General features: G+C 33.0%; 4 protein-coding genes across 4 annotated transcripts; 1 reads left to right on the top strand and 3 right to left on the bottom strand.

Moving 5' to 3' along the window:
- Positions 1 to 1,505: 1,505 nt before the first annotated feature.
- LOC133673374 (alkylbase DNA glycosidase-like protein mag2) lies at positions 1,506 to 2,688 on the bottom strand. Its single transcript, XM_062094129.1, has one exon. The coding sequence runs from the start codon at positions 2,546 to 2,548 to the stop codon at positions 1,718 to 1,720; it is 831 nt and encodes a 276-aa protein (XP_061950113.1). The 5' UTR covers positions 2,549 to 2,688; the 3' UTR covers positions 1,506 to 1,717.
- Positions 2,689 to 5,097: 2,409 nt separating this feature from the next.
- Positions 5,098 to 9,877, top strand: LOC133673372 (sugar transporter ERD6-like 6). Its single transcript, XM_062094127.1, has 18 exons — positions 5,098 to 5,511; positions 5,622 to 5,684; positions 5,777 to 5,866; positions 6,003 to 6,062; positions 6,162 to 6,227; positions 6,325 to 6,390; positions 6,491 to 6,566; positions 6,833 to 6,897; positions 7,002 to 7,094; positions 7,250 to 7,330; positions 7,411 to 7,495; positions 7,875 to 7,921; positions 8,045 to 8,107; positions 8,196 to 8,255; positions 8,390 to 8,455; positions 8,542 to 8,601; positions 9,340 to 9,454; positions 9,584 to 9,877. The coding sequence occupies exons 1-18, from the start codon at positions 5,314 to 5,316 to the stop codon at positions 9,694 to 9,696; spliced, it is 1,467 nt and encodes a 488-aa protein (XP_061950111.1). The 5' UTR covers positions 5,098 to 5,313; the 3' UTR covers positions 9,697 to 9,877.
- On the bottom strand, positions 9,849 to 11,710 carry LOC133673373 (uncharacterized). The gene is made up of 4 exons (XM_062094128.1): positions 10,902 to 11,710; positions 10,468 to 10,557; positions 10,319 to 10,386; positions 9,849 to 10,133 (listed from the first exon to the last, which is right to left on the bottom strand). The coding sequence occupies exons 1-4, from the start codon at positions 11,559 to 11,561 to the stop codon at positions 9,998 to 10,000; spliced, it is 954 nt and encodes a 317-aa protein (XP_061950112.1). The 5' UTR covers positions 11,562 to 11,710; the 3' UTR covers positions 9,849 to 9,997.
- A 4,441-nt stretch (positions 11,711 to 16,151) lies between these two features.
- Positions 16,152 to 18,449, bottom strand: LOC133672997 (GATA transcription factor 18-like). Its single transcript, XM_062093580.1, has 2 exons — positions 17,044 to 18,449; positions 16,152 to 16,909 (listed from the first exon to the last, which is right to left on the bottom strand). Exons 1-2 carry the CDS (start codon positions 17,512 to 17,514, stop codon positions 16,616 to 16,618), a joined length of 765 nt encoding a protein of 254 aa, XP_061949564.1. The 5' UTR covers positions 17,515 to 18,449; the 3' UTR covers positions 16,152 to 16,615.
- Positions 18,450 to 22,829: the final 4,380 nt, after the last annotated feature.

The following is a 22,829-nucleotide window of genomic DNA, read 5'->3' as shown; positions in this document are numbered from 1 at the left end:
TTTATTTTTTTAAATGTTTTTTAAAATATTTTTTATAAAAAAAATCAAATTTAATATTTTTTAAATATATTTTTAATTATTTTAATGTGTTGATATAAAAATTAAAAAAATATAAAAATATATTATTTTAATATATTTTTTATTAAAAAATACTTTTATAAAAACAACATTTCCACGAGATTACAAGGCTAGGATGGAATATTAGTAGATATTTAAAATAGTAGTAAATGTTGTTTTTTAAAGTATTTTTCTTTTAATAATATATTAGAATAATATTTATTTTTTATATCAGTATATTAAATAATTTTTTTATATCATATATACCTTTCGATTATTTTATATGTTTTGTTCAAAAACATTTATTTATATAATCTCAAAAAAAAATTGTATTTCTATAATCACCTTCTTCCCAAGCAGAATATTTTAATTTTATTCAAACTCCGGGCAGAATTTACAGGCCAAATACACGAGACAATACTAGCTTTTTTAAAAGACGTTATTGATTTTGTTGGTTCCAACCCTAGCTAAGGCTTTCTGTCGACTACCCAAAATTATTTTGAAGTAAAAAAATTAATTTTTTTTTAAAGTAGAATGAAACTGGATTCCCAAACAGATCTAACATGGGCCTTGTGTTTGGGTCATAAAAAAATGCTTTGATGTCTACGAAACAACATGGGCTTCATCAAGTCAGCATAGAGAGGACCTCCACCCAAGTTTTAAAAAACACATATGCTGATCTTAGCATAGTTTAAGGTGGTTTCAACTCTGAAACAGACTGATCTGGTTTTATAAACGGAGACTGTGCAAGGGTTTTCACTTCAGGAGTGGCCGCCAGTTCTACTTGATTCCATGCACTTGATCCTAACAAAAACAAAAATCTTAATCAATGAATAAAAATCTCAACCCAAGAACATCTTTATGCCCAGCACAAACTCACATGATTCCAACAACATACCCACACAGAATTGCGTTTAACTATAACCCACCTATGAACTATAGCAGTACCAGCGATTGTCCTAAAGGACATGCAGCCAATTTTATTCAATTAACGACTCATAAATTGATGTAATATTTCTGACATTGTACTTTTCCTCGTCCAATTTACACAGACCAAACACAGACTTCCAAGAAAAACTCAAATATGAAGTCTGAAGAAAAGAGGAGATCACAATGGGGTAAATAAGCAAGCCAGCCCTCTGATCCAAAACCAATCGTGTGACTTCAAGCATGCTAAAGTATGATTTTACATGGCCACAGGACAAACGCCACCATATACTAAGCTTCAAGCTCAACAATGCTTCTGTATAAATTTAAATGCACAGTTTCAAGATTCAGGTCTTGCTTCATTTGGTTCAACAATCCCGGGCAAGAAAATGCAGTCTCCAGAATGTTACTACACGGAAACAGAATTTTATCCATTCTGCATCAATATTCATCATACGAAGTGTAAATTAACCTATAATGAAAATGCTAAACATAATTTAGGTAGTTAAGAGTCACCAATGTCAGAGCAGAAATTCACAATTTTTCATTTATTAAGCAGAGATAACCCACTGGTTGCATACAGATTTACATTGTCCAAATTGAAGCTTTGATACATCAAACTCTAGAGCATCCAGCACAAACTGAAAAACCAGGCCTAATTTAATTAAAGCATACAACAGCAATACCTCCTCATCAAAACCCCAATACTAGGACCCCGAAATACCAACTCATCTTATGCTTTCTTAGCTGCTTTATTCGCCAAAGCCTTAGCTTCCATTAACCTCCACATATACCACGACCCAACTGACCTATAAGGCTTCCATTTCTCACAAATCTGCTCCATCTCCAATGCCTGTGGCAAATCCTTCAACCCATACAAACTTTGCACCCCTTTTCTCACACCAAGATCACCAACAGGCAAAACATCCGGTCTGTGCAACGAAAATAGCATAAACATATGCACAGACCAAACCCCAATTCCCTTAACTTCAGTCAACCTATTCAATAACATATCATCATTCATTTCAAGAATTGTGGTGTCAGATAAAGACCCATTTCGATATTTCTCTGCTAAGTCATGTAAATAACTCGCTTTTCGACCAGAAACCCCGATTTCTCTGAGTTTTGGGGCAGATAATGAGAGTACAGTATCTGGGTTTACTTGAGATTCTCCGTCACAGAGAGTGAGAAAACGAGTGTAGATTGATTTGGCTGCGTTTGTTGCTAGTTGTTGAAAAAGGATGGATTTTGTTAAAGAAAGAAACGGTGAGGTACAAGGATTCAGTGCTGGTGGTTCATGGCTGTTTAATAGAGGTGCAAGAAGAGGATCTGATTTGCTTAAATGATCAAGTGCCAGCTCTACTTCGCCTTTGTGAGATAAGGGTTTGAGAGGGGGGATGGAAGTGGAGGTTATAGCGGTGGTAGTGGTGGTTGTTTTGTTGGTTGAAAGTTTTCTGATTTTTCTAGATTGAAATGAGATTTTGGAGGAGGTGGTGGTGGATAGTGGAGGAGAAGAGGGTTCGTGGAGAAGTAGAGAGTGGGATCGGGTAACGGGTTTGCCCATTTGAGAGTTGATGGGGTTGTTTTGGGGAGGTGGTGGCAGTGGCGGGTGTGTATGTTAAAGCGGAGAGGGAGATGTCCGTGACTTCGTGTCCAAAGGGTTTTAGAGGTGGGAACGTTGACCACTGCTCGCTTATTGATTCTCGGAGGCAAGTTAAAAAGTGTTTGGGATTGGAATAATAATTATTTTTTATAATGTTTTTTATAAATATATTAAAAAAATATTTTTAATATCAATATATTAAAATAATTTAAAAAATATAAAAAAACTAATTTTAAATAAAAAATAATTTAAATTTTGATCTATCGCAATCGGTGGCTTAGCCTGCTTTGCCATTGAATTGGATTAAGAAAATTGTTGTTTATCAATTGATATTGATATTAGTTGAATTTTTTTATTTTAAAATTAATAATTATATCTGAAGTAGACAAGTTATTTAGTTGAATCGTTCAAAGAAATTAAAACGTAAATTGAATGAATACTTTATTTCTTCGTGGATTTCTCACTGCAGCAAATAGGATATATAGCATCAAAAAGAATATATATATATATATATATATATATATATATATATATATATATATATATATATATATATATTATTTGTTTGGCAATGTGGTCGGCTATGCATTTGTTAAATTTTTATTTTTTTTGTTTAAAATTAATTTTTTATTATTTGAATGTGTTAATGTTAAATATTTTTTTAAAAAAAATAATATTTTAATATAATTTTAAGTAAAAAATATTTTTAAAAATAACTATTACACTTTAACTTTTAGATTTTACATCAAATCTTAAATAGATTATGCATGCACTATTAATAAATTTACATAAAAGTGTATACATAAAACTGGAATTAGTTCTTGTGTCTTTTGTTGTTAGAATTCTTTTTCAATGTTCATGTTTTTAAAAATTAAATGTAAAAATTTATTAGTTTTTAAAATTAAGTTTTACACTATTAAAATATGATTTGGAAGATATATTTGATAAATCAAATAATTTATATGAATAATGTTTTAATTGAATCCAAGATTTATATGATCAATTTTATAATTAGATTGAGATCAAATTTAAAAAATTCAAAAGATAAGTTGATATTAGGTTTAAAATTATTATTTTTCTATTTTTAATTATATTAATGTGCTAGTGTTAAAAATAATTTTTTATGAAAAAATATTATTTTAATATATTTTTAAGCAAAAATTATTTTAAAAAATAATCACTATTATATTTTTAAATATATAAAATTAATCGGGGACTAGTAAATTCTGAGTAAGACACCACCTGATAGTCGAATTGCATCCAAGATCAAATTAAGATTGGGATTTTCATAGAATGAGATGAGTTCAAGATGAATGCATCAAAAGGTTAGGCATGGAGTAGTATACAACACAATGTTACCTCCTAAGTTCGAATAATATGGAGTGTCAATCATAATAATTCGAGTGTTTAATTAAAGATTAAGTATTTTTTCAAGGAACAACACCGAAAAATTATTCAACTAAATAAGTTTTTAAATTAAAAAAAAAACATAAAAAAATACCTACCAACATCTTAGATTTTGATAGGAGTAGTATTATTTTTATATTTAATAATATATGAACTCTAAAATTAATAATTATATAAATTTACGAGAATGACTATCATAAATTTACAGTTTTTTTTTTTTATTATTGTGGGGTGTCCGAGTCAGTTTGCGCGCACCACGACTATTCCCTACGGTCCACTGAGCATCCTGCAAGCCCAGTGAGCAGGTAAGGCACCGCGGGGGTGACAGGCGTGCACATAGAGGATCGAACTCGGGACGGGAGCGGAACAAGTCACACGGTTGACCGCTGAGCCAAACCCCTCAAGTGCATAAATTTACAGTTTTGGTTCGTTGGGTGAGTAGACCCCACTATGCCCATTCATACAATTCTTCTAATTTTTTTTCTCGGAAAACTCGTTCTATAACTGAATTTTGGTAAAATTAGTTTTTTTCTTATATTAGACATCTCTAGCTCTTAACAAAAATAGTGGATAAGTCCACAATTTATTATCATGACAGTGCTTCTTTTGGGCTATATTTGTATCATAGTTTTAATAAAAATTAATTTTAAAAAATTATAATTTTAGATTATTTTGATATTTGTTTGATGTATTAATATTAAAAATAAATTTTTTAAAATAAAAAATATTATTTTAATATATTTTTAAATAAAAAATATTTTAAAATATAACTTCAATCGCATCTTAAATATATTCTTAAAGACACGATATCTTAACTCAAAACTTTCAAGATAAAAAATAAATTTATAATATTTTAAGGTATTTGAATACGAGTTTTAACTTGTTTTTTATTAAAATTTAATTTGTTTGTTTAAAATTAATTTTTTAAATATTTTTGAATATTAAATATAATGTTAAAAATAAATATAAAAAAATAAATATTTAAAAAAAAATATTTTAAAAAAAAACAATCAACGTGATATTCTCACATATCTGAAAAAACAGTTGACATGGCAAAATATAAACAGCCTGTCATCTGTCGTACACGTTTTTCTTTCTTTTTTTAAAGCCAAAATCCAACGGACTCTCTAGTCATCACCAACACCACCACCACCACCTCCCCTTCCTAGACAAGGGAAAAACATCAACCCCATTTCTCTTCTTTCAAACAACGAAACTCCAAACCTTAAAACAATCTAACATTAATCTTCACAACCCTTTTTGCTTTTTTTGTTTTTACTAAATCCCTTTTTGTTTCTTTTGCTGATAATCAAGCAATCATGAGTCAGAGGGACGATGCTGAGGAGGCAAGAGATCAGCTTAGGAAACCTTTGCTCCAGACAGGGAGTTGGTATAGAATGAGCTCAAGGCAATCCAGTATAATGAGTTCCTCCGCTCAGATGCTCCGTGATGGTTCTGTTTCTGTTGTTCTTTGTGTCCTCATTGTCGCTTTAGGCCCCATCCAATTCGGTTTCACTGTAATAACCCCCCCCCCCCAATATAGAATTTAATCTCTTTCGATTATTTTTAGTTCGTAATTTATATTATGTTTCATTAATTTTAAGTTTTTTTGTGCATGATTGTTTAGTGTGGTTATTCTTCGCCTACACAAGCAGAAATCATTAGCGATCTTAAGCTTTCTATTTCGGAGGTTTGACTCTCTCTTTTTTAATTCTGTTTCTAAATTTAATTTAATTTTGTTTGTTTAACTTTGTTGTGATTGATTTGATTTATTGTGTTTAGTTTTCGATGTTTGGTTCATTATCAAATGTGGGTGCTATGATTGGTGCTTTAGTAAGTGGCCAACTTGCAGAATATATTGGTCGAAAAGGGGTAATAATTTCTCTATTTTATATATTGAAATTCTACTAATTATAACCAGTTATCTGAAAGAACTAAATCTTTTCGATTTTTCACATGTGAATTGATTCTTTGAATTGCTGCTTTTTTGTGTTGTGTTGTGTTGCAGTCTTTGGTGGTCGCGGCGGTGCCTAATATAATTGGATGGCTAAGCATATCTTTTGCTGTTGTGAGTAATTAATGACAGTCTTTGATCTTTATTAAGTGATGTGTGTTGTTTGTTATTTGAGGTGATTGTAGATGATTCATTTATTTGTTGGTTTTGTAGGATTCATCATTTTTGTTCATGGGAAGGTTGTTGGAAGGGTTTGGTGTCGGTATAATCTCATACACGGTAACTTCGAAGTTTGTTGGTTTTGTTTTGTTTTAATTGATCTATTGGAAAGAATGTAAAAAGAATGATTGGTTTTGTTGGGATTGTTCTTGTGTAGGTACCTGTATATATAGCTGAAATAGCGCCTCAGGACATGCGAGGAAGTCTTGGATCGGTTAACCAGGTTGGTTGTGCTTTCGAACCATTCTATTCATACTGTTTTTGTTAGTCTTGATGTTATTCATGTTTTAATGATTGATTTAACTACTCTTTTTATGAAATAGCTCTCAGTGACAATTGGAATATTGCTGTCTTATCTACTGGGACTTTTTGTTAATTGGAGAATGCTTGCTGTTTTAGGTAAGTCACTTCCAAATCTCTTTTAAGCCTATTTATCTTTGGTGAAAGAACGGAATACTATCGACAAGTTTTTGAGTAAATAATTGAACAAAATGACTAGCATATGTGAAGTCCATGAAGTTTTTTGTTTCTTGAGAGGCGGGAATTCTCTGTATTTGTAAAGAACAATTAAACTAGTTTGCTATGATATTTGATGTTACTCATAATTAAATAGTTTACAGGTGAATATTTTTTTTTATTAATGGAACATAGACTCTGATTTGCAGGATGTTTTCCTTGTGCCCTATTAATTCTTGGCTTATTTTTCATACCCGAATCTCCTCGATGGCTGGTATGTTTATACACTCATTCATGTTCTATTTTTGGCATCTTCTGAATTTGCTCACTTCACTCTTTGTACTCTCTTTTTTTTCTTGATGTATGGGGTTGGGGCAGGCCAAAATGGGGATGACAGAAGATTTTGAATCCTCTTTGCAAGTTTTACGAGGATATGACACTGACATTACTGCTGAAGTGAATGAAATCAAGGTATTGAGCTGGACTATGCCAATTTTTTTTGGAAACTTGAATCAACTTGGCCATAGGACTTCCACTTTGCAAACCGAATCATGGTTCATGTTAATCTTTAGACCCTTTTCAAAGTATCATCACTAATTACCATTTCATCGGTGTACTTTCTACAGAGAGCTGTTGCATCTTCAAGCAAAAGAACAACAATTCGGTTTGCAGATCTCAAGCGAAGAAGATATTGGTTTCCTTTGATGGTAGATGGTTTGTTTGAAATTTTGTTTTCTTGCCTCTGCAACCTTAGAACCAAAATGTTGATCCGGTGGTTATGCTGCAGGTAGGAATTGGATTGCTTGTGCTCCAGCAATTCAGTGGTATCAATGGGATCTTTTTCTATTCCAGTAACATCTTTGCAAATGCTGGTTAGACGAACACTTCCCTGACTTTGATCTCCAATTTACTGTTCGTTTAGGCTTCTGAAAATCATGTTTTGTCCTTGTACACTCTCAAGTCAGGACAGTATTTCAAGGCCTGATTGCACATATCATTTTGATTTTTGATGGTCTTTTTTGTGTATCTTTCATGTAACTTTTGTTAGGCTCACCATATCACCTAGTTTTGCCATAGGGTAAGAGCCTGCTTTTTCTGGCCAATCAGTTTCAACTAAATATAGTTCTTAAGAATCAACAATCCAGAATTACTCTCAAGGCTACTCGAAACATTTCTGTTTATTGTTATTCTAGTGACCTATAAACCAATAGATTAAATTGATGATTTACTAAACAATCATAACCTTGACAGGAATTTCCTCAAGCAATCTTGCTACATGTGGACTTGGAGCTATCCAGGTAAGAGCACGGCTGTACACTTATGTCATGATTCCATTGCCCCTTAGACTTAATTTTCTGGCATTCAAAGTTTGAAAGAAATTCTTATCTGGATTATATAATAAGTAGTTGTTTCTTTTTTAGGTCATAGCCACTGGGATCTCTTCGTGGTTGATGGATAAAGCTGGGCGCAGATTGCTTCTTATTGTGAGTTCTTCTTTTCTTTGCAAATATGCTATTTTATTTGGGTAAAGGATAAAGTTTCAAAGATGTCTTATTGGAATCGCTTGCTCAGATATCTACAACTGGAGTTACTCTTAGCTTGCTTCTGGTTGCTATTGCTTTTTATTTGCAGGTTGGTAATCCTACAAAGCCTATGATTTGTTAATTTCTATGTGCTTAAAGTTCATTGTTCATCAAGTATCTGCCTTAAATTACCGCAGCCAAATTTTGATTTCTTATTCTCTCTGGTTTTTCATTTTGTACCAGGGCATTTTACCACAAGATTCTGATTTGTATCACATAATGGGAATTGTGTCACTTGGAGGACTTGTGGTATGTTTATTGTACTTTGAATATGTGTGCATCCACTCACTTGTCTGTGGCCTGCCTTATAAGCGATTCTCTTTCGTTTTACCCAGGCTGTGGTAATTTTCTTCTCAGTGGGACTAGGAGCTATTCCTTGGATCATAATGTCTGAGGTATCCGCATCTTTTTACTTTATATTAAGCATTAACTCTGACAATATTTTGGCTTCTATGGGGCATAAGATTTGTTATGCTGAACTATATGATTTGGAACATGGAGATTTTGATTTGTCAAATGATTTTATTAGTTATTGTCTGACTTGGACAGTCCAGCCTTCTGTTCTTCAGAACTCTAAAATTCCTTTTCAGTAAGACTCCAATGCTTTATGCTGGGTCATCTGGGCATGCACCAACTCAATAAAGTGATTTCTTTAAGAGATAGGAAAATAATAGACTTAGGAAATAGTCTGGTGTCTTGTGTGAGAAAAATAGATTTGTTAGATAGAAGTGTGTTGAATCAATTGTCGACACTTAGTTGTCTTTATTTTGAATGCTTTATCTGTTTCTACTTATGACTGCATTTCAAAACAGTCAAACCAAGAAATATAATCAAAGAATCACTTGTGCCTAGTACAAGTACCTCGGATCCCAGTTCGTCATGGTGGAATATTCTTTAGCATGCACGTGCACTTGTGCATTATATGATTCTCCACCATCACCTTCTAGTGGAGGTCTATGATTTTTCCCTTAACCCCTCCATCCATGATAGTTATTCAATTTTGGCTGTAGAATGTGATGGAACTACAGTCAGATGCCAGCTTATGAAGTTTATTAACGTGTTTAATGATGGTGAAAAATTATTCATGAATTGCTTTCTTAAAGTTCTCAGTTTTTCTGAATGGTGCATTTCAGATTCTCCCTGTGAACATCAAGGGCATTGCTGGCTCGGTTGCAACATTGGCAAATTGGCTTGCTTCCTGGCTTGTTACGATGACTGCAAACTTGCTCATGAGTTGGAGCAGTGCAGGTCTCCCTCTCCCTCCCTCCCTTCCTCCCTCTATCTCTCTCTTTCATATTTCATGAGTGCATGTGTGCGGCACCTGCACACAAGGATTATTCTAATATCTAACTAATGAAACAACTGTTCTGTCAACAGGGACCTTTACTATTTACACGGTGGTCAGTGCTTTCACTGTCATTTTTGTGTCTCTTTGGGTCCCTGAAACCAAAGGAAGAACTCTAGAAGAAATACAATTGTCGTTCAGATGAAAGTGTTTGCTCAAGCATACGTGATCCGGTTTGCATGAAATTTTTTACTTGTGAAAATGATTGAATTGTACACGTATTTTTTTTATTTTTTTTTCCTTTCCACGAGTGTTGATTTGTTTTGTAAAAAGTTAAAAACAAAATAAACGAAGGTGTGAAGGAAGTAAAAATTTCATTAAATTCATTTAACAATCTTCTCCTTACAATAGACATCGAATGCCAGAGAAGTATCACACTAACAAGGAGACAAGTAGTACAAATTACAGTAAATACTCAGGCAAAATGAAAGATTTTGGTTGTCTTATCACTTCTGCTCTTCATTTTCAAGCAGTGAAGTAAGAAATTGCTTGAGACATGTATTATAGACACAAGGTCGTTCCAGTTGAACTAAGTGACCTGCCTTCTGTATGCCCCGAAATGTTACCGTCTCGCCTAATTTCCTGTAATCACAAAGCAAGCCATTTTAGTATATGATGCATTTGTAGTTGCCTGTACTCACTTGCTTTTGCAGGTGTTTTGAGGATTTTCCAATTTGCATGCGTATGTGTTCCTGTCTGTGTCAGCTAATCACTATATATTTTCAATAAGATTCATTGATTTGTGATTCATATTTACAAATACATACTCTTTCATGTTCTGTGCATGCTCCAGCTTGAAGATTTGATCATTCTCCCCCCATAAGAGATGTATTTTCTGCAACATGCATGGCGATGATAACATGTTTAACAGACATATTAGAAGAAATAAACCTGAGGAATTAAACGCTGAATTTACCTGTACAAATTTTGGGATGGTTGGATCTTTATTGTTGATGACTAATCCCTCTAGAAGTTCAGCTCTCTCCTTTCGATTGGTGAACATCACCTGCGCTTGTCTTCAGTTAGTGCACGCTAGCTAAATATTTAATCAGAACAACCAAACTGTAAGGACAAAACAATGCAAGGAATGCTGATGTGAATTCTTGTTCATAGCAAGCCGAGAATTTCTAGAGTGGAGGTGAAAGGGCTTTGAAACTGAAAAATTCTTTGACAATTCTATCAGCCTGCTGTCAAAAAGTGTTTAGGTAGAGGTGGTTGAACGGAACACTTAAGCTGAGACAAAAAGTGTCCCAGATGGGATTATTCTTACGTCATAAATAAGGGAATTAAAACCAGCAATATGGATTGATATACAAAATTAAGTTTACAAGATGATGCAAGTCAACAAACCTCGAGGTAGTCTTTGTGAAGCCGATTTGGGAACCAAAGCTTCTTGTGAGTAGCAACAGAAAGTAGTGCTTTAAGACCGTTAACAGAATTAGGCAGCAAAAGTTCCGAGGAAGACTTGAACCCAAGCTCACTTAGTGTTGCTTCACTAATTGAGTCAGTCATTGCCAGGATTGAGCCGGATATGACCATGGCCTGAACCAGGTCAGGATACAACTCAGCCATCTTAAACGCCACCATGCCACCGTAGCTAAACCCCACTAATATACACTTCTCTACTCCTATCTTCCTCAGACCCTTCACCAATGTTTCTGCTTGAAACGTTGGCGACCGGTCTGTTTTATCAGTGATTGAGCCACCGAAGAATAGAAGGTCAGGGATATAAACTGAATACTTCTTGGTTAAGGCGCCAACTTGGAATTGCCAAGTGACAATACCTTCAGCAGCAAAGCCATGGACTAGAACCACTACTGGTTTGTTTGGTTTGGTTAAGGTTGGGGTGTCGTTCTTCTTTTCACCCTTTTGAGGTTTCTTGACGGTCTCATTTGGCACCCAAAAGTTCATGACTGTCCCTGGCTCAATCTCTACTATGTGGGGTTGCACTCCTGCCATTTTCATCAGGCCATGCAATAATGGCTTCTGTGCTGCCACTAGGTTCACCATCTTTCTGTGCTCGTGCTTGCTTTCTTTCTGCTTCAAGCTTGAGCAATGAATGACAACAGAAGAGGGTTTTAAACTGCCGAGGAAAGATGGTTTGGTGCTAGGTTGTTATCAGTTGTCATTAAAGTGATGGTGGTGTTTGACAGAGAATCCAACAGGCAGGGCATATTTAGAAAACAATATAAATTCTGGATTACTTTTATAGGCCAAGGGGAGCAGGGCAGATGGGCAAAGGCCCCATGATGTGAGGTCTTGTGGTTGACAAAGCTACCTTTGCTGATGCAAATTTCTTGCACGAAATCTGTGTTTTATAATTCAAAGTTCAGTGTTTTTAACCTAAAGTTGTTTGATTTTGATCACCTGCACTGCCTACTACCCACCTCATGTCTCTGATCTAAGCCCATTGGCTTCTCACCAAAGGTGGCGTATGCAAACACGTTCCTAAGAACAATTGGTGGATTTTCCTTTTTTTCTTTTAATAACCAATATATTTTCATATTAATTCCTCGGTTCTGTTGAAGAAGAAGAAGAAGCAGCAGCCTGCACCCTACTCTTGGTACTGTAGTTTTGTGATTATTATATCTTGATCGATTGCATTTGAAATACCTGTTTGGTTTTTGGTGTCCCACATGGAAGTTAATTTGAGGAGGTTTTGAAATATGGGACATTACTTGTATGTGTTTCTAAATTTGTCTTAGATGAGGATATTTTTATAATTGTTTGAAAAGAGGTTTAATTTCAATTAAAATACAAACTAATTTAAAATATCTTATCCTCAAAAAAATAAGTTTAAGAAAAAAACAAATCCTTTAAACCACTAACATGTGCTAGAATTGCAATTGTTCAGGAGGGAAAATAATTAACTTGAGAGTGTGTGTGTGTGTAATTTAGTTGAACGATTTGCAATGTTGATTGTTTTTTTTTATGTAAATTTACTTTTATTCAACAATAAAGATATTTTTTAATCAAATTATACGAGAATAACGGTTTGTTTTTTTATTTTAAAATCGTTTTTGAAAAAATTTAAATTTTTTTTATTTTTTTCTTGGCTTCAAATTAATATGTTTTTAATGTTTTTAGATCAGTTTAATGCGCTGATATTAAAAATAATTTTTAAAAAATAAAAAATATATATTATTTTAATATATTTCTGAGTAAAAAGTTTTTTGAAAAATAATTATAACCACACTTTCAATCATGTAATTTTAAAAACTCTTCCTCGCATTAGTTTATTGCATTCTAAAGAATTTATTAAATTTCTTTAAATATTTGTACTAAGATTTGAACCAAAAAAATTAAGAGATTGAATAAACCTCCTTAATCACAACACAATTTCCTTGAAGTTTTCAAAATAAATTTGAACGATGTTAAATCTTAATTAATCAAAAAGTCAAACATCCACGGAGAAAAAAAGTCAGACATGCAAAAGAAGTAAATGATTTAAGTATCGCCAGCTATCTCTGTCCAATTCTTCAAGTTTTTTTTGGGAAAGAGACTGATTGATATGTATGGGAAGCATGAGAGGAAGCAAGCTCTTGCAAGTTCAATGGGCCAGTAATGGAATGATGGCCAGCTGACAAGTCGGTGGAGTGGTATTTAAGGTCCGATTATTTTTGTGTTTTAAAAAAAAATTAAATTTTTTTAATTTTTTATTTACTTCAAATTAATATTTAAGATCCTTTTTTATCATTTTTGTACTTTTATAGATCTTTTCCAAGGTATTGTTATTTTTTCATTATTTATATTTTTTTATTACTTTTTTTAATCGTCTAATTAAAATAAAATCAATTTATTAAATTCGATTAGTACTATAAACTAAGTCATTGATTTCTCTTATTTCTTTGAAATGCGCTTGCAATACTTTAGATATTGCTTTTTTTATGGGGAAGAAGAGGGGTTCACGATTTAGAATGTGTTTGGAAACGCATGCAAACCGTGTTCCCAAAAAATTTAATTTTTTTGACTAAAATTTAATGTGATTTGTATGTTTTTTTATCGTTTTTTATGTGCTAATATCAAAAATGATTTTTTAAAAAAAAAATTATTGACATGTATTTCAGCACAAAAATTTATTTGAAAAGCAATCGCTACCACACTGCCAAACATACTAATGCGAGTCTATAACTAGTTCTACTCTATAATAAATGAAATGGGATGAACATTAAAGTATATGTTTTTAAAATCTAAATTAAATAAGAAGTTAGGTTGAGAAATTTTAAAATTGACCTAATAATTAAGTTTAATAACAATGCTATATAATGTTTTATAACCTGAATATTTTTTTCATATTTAATTTTTTTTTATCTTACCAGCAGAGCGTATTACGGCACTATAAACTAGTTTATCAATATAAATTTAAACAGAATTCTTTTATGGGCTGGAGGCCAGAAGATGGCTGTCTAACCTGGGTCTGTATGTGTACGGGTGGGCTAAGGGGTGGGTGCACAAGCAATAATCCATTACTGAAAAGAGAAGACCGGGCTGCGTTCATTTATATTCACGGCTATGGGCAGGGCTGTAAATTCTGCATTACTTAAAAATGTTCTGATTAATATGTTAATTAAATGGAAAATAAATAAAAAAAGATTAAATATTTTTTATTTAAATCATAGATTCAACAGATAGGCAGAATATATTAGAAACTTCACGTGTGTATTCCTAATTAAATGATTAATATTAAATTATTCCATGAATTAATAAGTATAAAAGGCAAGAAACCATAATACTTCTCCAAACTAAATAATATTAAATTTTTAAACACATAAATTTAAAGAATAATTTTGGGAGCCTAATTGAATTTGAAGTACAAAAACTAAAATCATATATACCTTTCGATTATTTTATATGTTTTGTTCAAAAACATTTATTTATATAATCTCAAAAAAAAAATTGTATTTCTATAATCACCTTCTTCCCAAGCAGAATATTTTAATTTTATTCAAACTCCGGGCATAATTTACAGGCCAAATACACGAGACAATACTAGCTTTTTTAAAAGACGTTATTGATTTTGTTGGTTCCAACCCTAGCTAAGGCTTTCTGTCGACTACCCAAAAAGAGAGAAACCAAATCAAACCTATAAGTATATTTCTGAAACTTGGTCTGCCCTGATGCGTCGGCTCAAGACCTGCCTGACTCAGGGCTATAGTCGGGCGGGTTTTAAAAAAATAAAAAAAATCAAAACTCAAGATGACCTAGCGATCCAACAAATTCGGTAAAACAATGTCGTTTTGATTTTTTTAAAAATAGAATTAACTCAGGCAATCTAGTCAAAACCCTGAACCCGGACCTTGGACTGGATCGACCACCAGAACAAGTTAAAAAACTTTGCTTATAAGAGACTACTTTAATCCTTACCATCTCATTAATTCAAGAAACCAAAAAAAAAAACAATACGAAAGGTTTTTAACCACCAATTAATTTTATAACCAAGACATGTTATGATTCAAGAAAATAATTTTAAAACTCGGATCGGTGCAGCCTGTTAATCTACTAAGTTCAAGTCAAAACTCAATTACAACATGTTGATTATTTATTTATTTTTAACAAAAACAATATTATTTTATTTTATAAATAAAAGGATTGATCCGAGTTAATTTAATAATCCGGTCAAAACCAGTGACCCAGCTTTGATTCAGGGACCGGTTTAAAAAAAATGTTAAAGAGTCGACATTGTTTAAAACATTGTGAACCACATGACAGCAATTCCATCCTCGTAAATGTTGAAATCCAAGTCCTATGTGCCTCTACAACGCATTGTCTTGTCTCATTTACTGTCCTTTTTAAAATGCCCACAAAGATTATAATACTTTGACCGGAAGATCACATGAAAAGTATATCAGATCGATCATTTAAATTTCCATTTTTTTAATTTATCTGTACTCACTTTGCACAGGTATCACTACTTGATCTCATTCTTTAAGATCTTGGAATCTCTAGAACTCACACCATATTTCTTAGCATCGACTCTTCCTAGCTAGCTACTCTATTCTGCCTCTGTCCTCCATGGATGTGTTGAATCATAATCCCATTAAATTAACAACAAAAATTATGAGTTTTTACTCTTCACATCATATAAGCTATGTTAATTACCATAAATAATACAAATATAAGCTATGTTAATCACATCATCCGGGCTAAGCACACTAGCTAATTATAATGATAGCATTGTGACAGCATTAACCAACTAATCAATTTTTTTTTTTTGTAAAAGAGAAAAAAAAAACAGAGAGATAAAAGAGCAGGAAAAAATAATCAGACAGTACCATCTGGGTTTCCAATTTTATGCATTAGAATCCAATTTGACGGTCAAACAAAACTCAGGGACTATAGTAAGAGGACAAACCCATTTCCATGTTCTGAACAAGCACAGTGTCTGGCTCAGAAGAACACATTGATCCCTGATCAACATTGTAATTGGACAATCAGTTGAATATCTCTCTCAGTTGTGAAATCCATGAAAATGAACAACCCACCAAAAACATAGCTTCTATCATTGAAGGTAAACAACTTCAGTTTACATTACATGATCATAAGCTAGTGTCCTATAATGTGTATGTGTGTGAGTGTGTGACCTAGCTAGCTAAGTCAGTGTTTTATTAAATAAAAATTGATCAAATTCATCTCATCGAAGGTGCATTTTTTTGTTTGTCATGGTCATCAATCTACATCTCATGCGAGTATTAAACCTGAGAAAGAAGTGAAAGTGAAGTAACAGAAAGGTTATATGTAACTGACAGATGGGAAAAGTTAAAGATAGCTAAGGAGGCCTAAAAGAAAAGCAACTAAGAACATAGAATTATCCCGTTTTCACTCCATCGATGTAAGAAAGGAGAAAGGGGAAACTAAAGAAAAGAGGAAAGAAATCAAAGCAAACAAAGAAGAAAAAAGAATTTGACAAGACCATTATATTTATGGTCCATATAACATAATCATCAATGTAATAAACATCACCAACATCTTCGACAACATCGTTTTGTGTTTTGAAGTCACTTGCCAATATTTCATGATCTTGACCGTTCTTCCTTTCTTTTGCTTTTGGTACTCCATCGAAATTCTCAGTATCTTGTAAAGTCATGAACAAGCTGGCTAGGCCTATCTGTGACATTGAGTCTCCAAGAAAGGAACGGGATGTTATTGCCAGTATCAGAATCTCGATCATTGTCTTCTATGAACCTGAATTCATTTGCCGGAGAGAAACATGGCATTTTTTGGGTCTGAACCCATGAATTGTTTTGATGATAACCATAGTGCTGCTCCATTGCACCTGAGGCACTTGCATTGTTTGCGTTTGCGGCTGTTGCCCTTCTCTCTTCCTTTTTGAACCGAATTCCACACGCATTGCAAAGTGACTGCAATTCACATACACATTAGGATCAGTCATCAAATGCATTCATCGCTATGAATTTACAATAAAAAGGACTAAATTTTTGTTACAAATACAAACATTTAACTATATCTAATAGGGCATGGAATTAATTAGTACCTTAGGGCCTCTTGGACCGTTTCGCCAGAGAGGAGTAGAGGTGGTGTCACAATTAGCACATCGGCGAGCAAGGAGAGGATCGTTATTGGCCAGGTTGTTATTGCTATTATGACTGCTATTACTACTTCCACGGCTAGTTTTATGGGCTTGAGGTGGATAAGGTGTAGAATTATTTTTTGTTTGCAAAATATCCCAACAAAAGTTAGACATGCAAGATCCAGAACGGCGTTGATCATGCCGCATCCTTTTCTCATCGTCTTCACTTAAACGAGTAGATGGGGTTCCTAACGAAAGAGTGCAATCAACAGAAGACGAAGGGGACGTGACAGGGTACATGTCTGTTTCATCAAAAGATTTGTGATGGTTTGGCATGGAAAATAGCATGGAGAATGAGTTGCTCTGGGTATGATACATACTACATGAACATGGACCTACCATATTACAGTGAGAACTACTGCACCTATGCATCATGGTCGCCTCTCTTTCAATCTCTTCAACCAGTTTCTGTTAATAGCAAACGATGAATTGGGTTGGTGCCAAAATGAAAGATGAATAAGGGTTTTTTCTAGTGTTTGTGCAGGATTGAGAGAAAAGAGAGGAATGGGGAGAGCAAGGCAATGAAGAAGTGGGGGAATATGGCAGGTTTATAGTTAGAGGGTAGCTAGCAAGTGACAGAGAGAGTACAAGCCAAAACAGTAAGCTTCCTCCCAGAGTGAGAGAGATGCTGCAATAATATAGTGTTTGAATAAGAGAGAACTTTGAAGGGAGAGCTCAATATATGGTACGAGAGGGGGAGAGGGGGAGAGAGAGTGTGTGTGTGGAGTACTAGTAGTATTGTCTGGTAGCTTTATAAGCTAATAAAATGGTGAAATACCAGTCAGCACCTGCAGTCCACGTTGTCGTCAAATGCAAATGAAGATAACTTATACGTATATAGTAAAGAGAGTTACAAAGACATGTAGACAGACATGGACCCAATCTAGCTTCTTGCAAGAAAGAGAGAGAACGAAGAACAAAAACACACTAAAAGGAAAAAATCTCCATAAATAAATAAATACAGCTTTATAAATCACTCATGTATGTTGGGCTACGAGAGAAAGGGCATGTGTGGCTAGAACAAGACTAGCAAGGCTACAGCTTCTTTAAGTGGTATAGGTCACCATCTTTGTGTAGATGTTGGAATTGAGATTTATAGGGTTAAGAGAGGGTGTGGTATGGAGAGCTTGGTGAGATATTATGGCGCTCTTAACAATGTGGAAGGAGGGGGAGGGGGCAGATGGGTTGGTCATTGGGTAGTCAAAAGAACCCACGTGACTAGCGGGAACAGTCTTCCATGGATCTGCCTTCTCCGATCACGAGGACCCCCTCTCTGTTTTGCTATGTAATGCTCTCTCTGTTAGAGACTCTCAAAAACCCCTCTCTCTCTCTCTCTGCGCCTCTGTCACTGGACTGGACTGGCAGCCTCCCAAGGAAAATGGAATAGTCCCTCAATTTCCATTCACTCGCCTCCTGTTTGCTCTCTTCACCACGCTCCAATTACATCATTAAACTTTAATAACTACTCGAAAAACCCTTTCTAGCTTACATGTCCTTGTACTGTATACACTTCTTCCTGTTTCACTGCTTAAGTTTTTTTAAAAAACCCTTTAAAAAAATATATTTTTAATTAATATATATATATATATAATATCATACATCACAATGACAAATAAATATTTAATATCATAATTGTAATACAAAATTTAGTACTAGCTTGGTAGTTTTCGTGACACAAATCCTTACCCCCGTCGTTTTTTTCTAAACCATTGAAATATTTCTCTCAAAATTATTAAGATATGTATGATTCATTGAAAGTAATTTCTTGAGGTGTTGGGATTTTTAAATCCGACTTCATAAATAATATCATATTTGTTATTACATGATAAGTTCTCATTATTCTTCAATCTTTGTGCGTGATGGATGCAATATGTATCTAGCATCTTAGTTAAAAAATAACAGTTAAATAAATAGTGGCCCGGTTGATAAAATAGTGTTGTAAGTTTTCAAAGATCTTGATGCTTGAATTTCTCAATCTAAAACAGTAATTAATTTTTTTTAAAAAAAATTCAATAACAATTAACACACCAATTAATATGAGATAATTTACTATACTATTGAAATGCATGGAATGTTAATATAAGTAGCAGGGATATCCCTGTAAAGGTGAAAATACAAGTTCGATTCCCAGAAAGCGTAATTATTAGGAAGGGCAGCCACGAACCCCGAACAGGACTAATCTCGCTCTTTAAAAGGATGTGAGAATACCCAAATAAGAACAAAAAAAATAACAAAGAATAATAAAAAATATATCCAACACACCATATAAAAAATCACTTATTTTATAGAACTAAAACTAAACATGAATACTCTAAAATAATTACAAGATAAACTCAATATTTATATCAACCTCAAATCCTTTAGTTGCTAACAATTTATTTGCTCAAGTGCATAATCTCCTATATATATCCCATTGATTATGCAAGTTATGTTATTTAACTTGTGTTTGAAATTATAGTATATATTGATTTTTAAAATAGTTTTTTTTATTTGAAAATATTTAAATTTTATTTTTAACATTAGTATATCAAAATAATATTAATTTAAAAAAAATTTAGTATACCAAAAAGACCCCTGGCAAAGGGAATTGAAAGCTTTCATATTGATTTTGCACATAAAGGAGAAAAAAAAAAGAAAAAAAAAGAGAGTCCACATACACGTATAAGTGGATTCTTCCTCCAGGAAATTGATTGAAACGTGGTGATCAAATCCCGTGATGCGATGGGGATGATGTAATATATTCTCAATCATGCAGGTGTCAGTGTATGGTATGTTTTTCAACAGAACAATGACCATAATTACAGTGTAAGAAGCCCTTCCCTTCAAGACCCCGTAAGTTGTTATAGACCGTCCAATCCGTCAATCTTAGGATCAAAGGCCCTCCCCGTGGTGACCCCGTCCATGATCATCATCATCATCATCATCATCAAACACCCAGTTTCAATTACTCCCTAGCAATCAATCAGTGCCCGTACTCTACTTGCCAGTTGAATCACGTGAACTTCAAAACCAAACAAAACCAGAGAAAAGTAAATTCCCATGATTATAAGCCTCATCGTCAACATATGCATGCATGTGTTCCTATCTATAAAGCTCTCTCTCATCATATTTCCACCAAATCGTCATCTTTTCTGTGTGTTTTTGTTAATAAAACATGGAGGGATGAATTCGAGTGGTTTAATGTTTACGGTTTAAAAGTGTTTTTCTTAAATATATTAAAACAATATTTTTTTAAAAAAGTTATTTTTGTATTTTGGTTTAGCGTTCATGTTAAAAAATATCAGTTTTAATGTTTTTTCATAAAAAACCAATTTAAAACTCTTTTGAATTTTTTTTAATTTATCTAGACTAAAAAGATTTTGAGTTTCGAAGTTGATTTTAACCATCTAAACTCTAGAAATTATTCTTAAAATTTCAAACCTATAATTCTAGACATGTAATGAAGTTCTAAATATTGTTGCAAAAAATATATTTAAACCTGTGACTTAATCAAATAAGCTGGATGTTTTGAATATAAAAATTAATTTAACAGTTCATCATTAAAAAATTAACTTATATTTATTAAATGATTTTTTAATTGATTATAAACACGCTCGAAAACTCAGAAGAACATGGAATGATAAACATGTTTTAAAGTTCCGAAAACTTTGTTCAATTGCAGAGTGACTGTTGATTTTTGTTAAAATCTTGCTGTTGTTCTGTTTCTCCGGCCTCGAGATATAGAGGATATTATAAATAATCGTTTGTTAACTATCTATTCTTTCCATGATTGAGAGTGTCTAACTTCACTTGCTTCCGTCAATATCTTTTACAAGTTTATATCGTATTTTTTTTAATTATTTTCTTGTTTTTTTTTTAATCCAAACTTCAAGATCCACTTAGTGCATCCCATGACCAATTAAGTTTACCCTCATTTTCATCTGGCCTAGATTTTGTTTTCTAATTTCTTGACGTAGATTATTATTATTTTAATTAATATGAGTATTTGGATCAACTTTTGTATACGTCAATTAATTTCATGGATCCTGAAATTAATGATCATATAAATCTCTAGTGGCCATCATATTAGCAACTACATTACTCAAATTTGAGTTCATGAAGAGAACAAACCCTTTAAACCAGATTATTTCTCTAACTAGTTCATTGTGTAGTAAAAACACAATATTAAACAGACATGTATCCTCGCCTTGATTATAACCATCCCATTTCAAATATTAGAAAAGGTTTGTATCGAGAAAAAAAAAAGTATTTTCATAAACATGTATACTAATAATGGATTTTTCAAGATTTGACCAAAAACCCCTTGAATTGTCCGCATCCTCACCTTAATTATCACCATCCCATTTCAAATATTAGAAAAGGTTGTATTGAGGGAAAAAAAGAAGTATTTTCATAAACATGTATACTCTACTAATGGATTGTTTAAGATTTGACCAAAAGAGTTTTAATTCCAACGACCCACGAGAATATTTATTAAAAAATAATTTCATAGGTTTTTTAAAAGAAGGACACTACTTATCACAGCCACCCAAAAAGAAAAATCTAGCCAGTAGATATATGTGATAATAATGTGTCGTGTTAGGATCACTAGTAGACTAGTTGTAGAAAATCTCAAGTTGTTTTGATTGTAGCGAAAGGAGGTGAAGAGATAGATATAAAGGTATCCCTATCAGATACTCTGCAATCATCAAAGCAACAGCCAACAAGCAACAACTCCTCTTGGCTTGGTACTACAAGAAAAAAAGTGTGTGCAGACTAGGAGAGATCATAGATCTTGAGTCAAAGATGGAAACTCAAAGAAAAAAAAAGTAAGAAAATATAATACACTAGCTAGGAGCACAAAAAAAGCAGTAAAAAAATAGGGAAAATAAAGTGACCCCACCACATATATCATGGCACAAAACCGAACAAGCTCCTCTGGAATATCGAGTACCCAAATTCGATCAAAAGATTCAAAAAACATGAAGACGCAGACACGAGAAAGAGAGAATCAGATCGTCTAGAGATTGGTGACTTAATAGTTCGACAAATGGGACGACCACCGCTTTCCAAAAGATGCTCCCCCTCTTATTCGCTTTGTAAACCACGAAAAAACATACCACATCCCCACTTAAAAAACTATGGTATAATATTAGTATTCGCACAAGACAATATGTTATATGTATATATATTATACATGTGTTGTTGTTACATTGTCATTACATATGCCACTTACTTTCTTTCCTATCCACGCGACTCCTTTACACGTTAACACACTTCCACAGCACAACAAAAAACAAGGAGTTCAATATGGTGACGTCTATTTAGTTGGCAAAAAATGGTTAAATATTAAGAATAAATTAAAACCTTTTGAGATATTATTGTATCATGATTTTTGTAGAGATAGAATTTGATATTGTAGTAGCACTTCTGATATAAATAAATTAAAATAATTTTAAAAAAATTTGGTTTTCTCGCAAACACGTGGCTAACTGAGTTGCCAAACATGTTGTAATCTAATAATAGTATTTATTTATTTTTACAATATTTCTTATTAGTTTTAATGTTTGATTTAGTATTTAATAAATAACTTTATATCATGACTTGATTTTTTTTATGTATGCTGAAGCAATAATATAAAAGAGATAAAAGAACAAAAAATAAATTGTTGAAAAAGGATCTCAACCACAAGAATTTTAATTTGAATTTTT

The sequence above is a fragment of the Populus nigra genome, chromosome 14 (genome assembly GCF_951802175.1).
Source record: "Populus nigra chromosome 14, ddPopNigr1.1, whole genome shotgun sequence".
In the NCBI taxonomy this organism is placed as follows: domain Eukaryota; kingdom Viridiplantae; phylum Streptophyta; class Magnoliopsida; order Malpighiales; family Salicaceae; genus Populus; species Populus nigra.
This window is presented reverse-complemented; position numbering and strand designations above follow the sequence as displayed.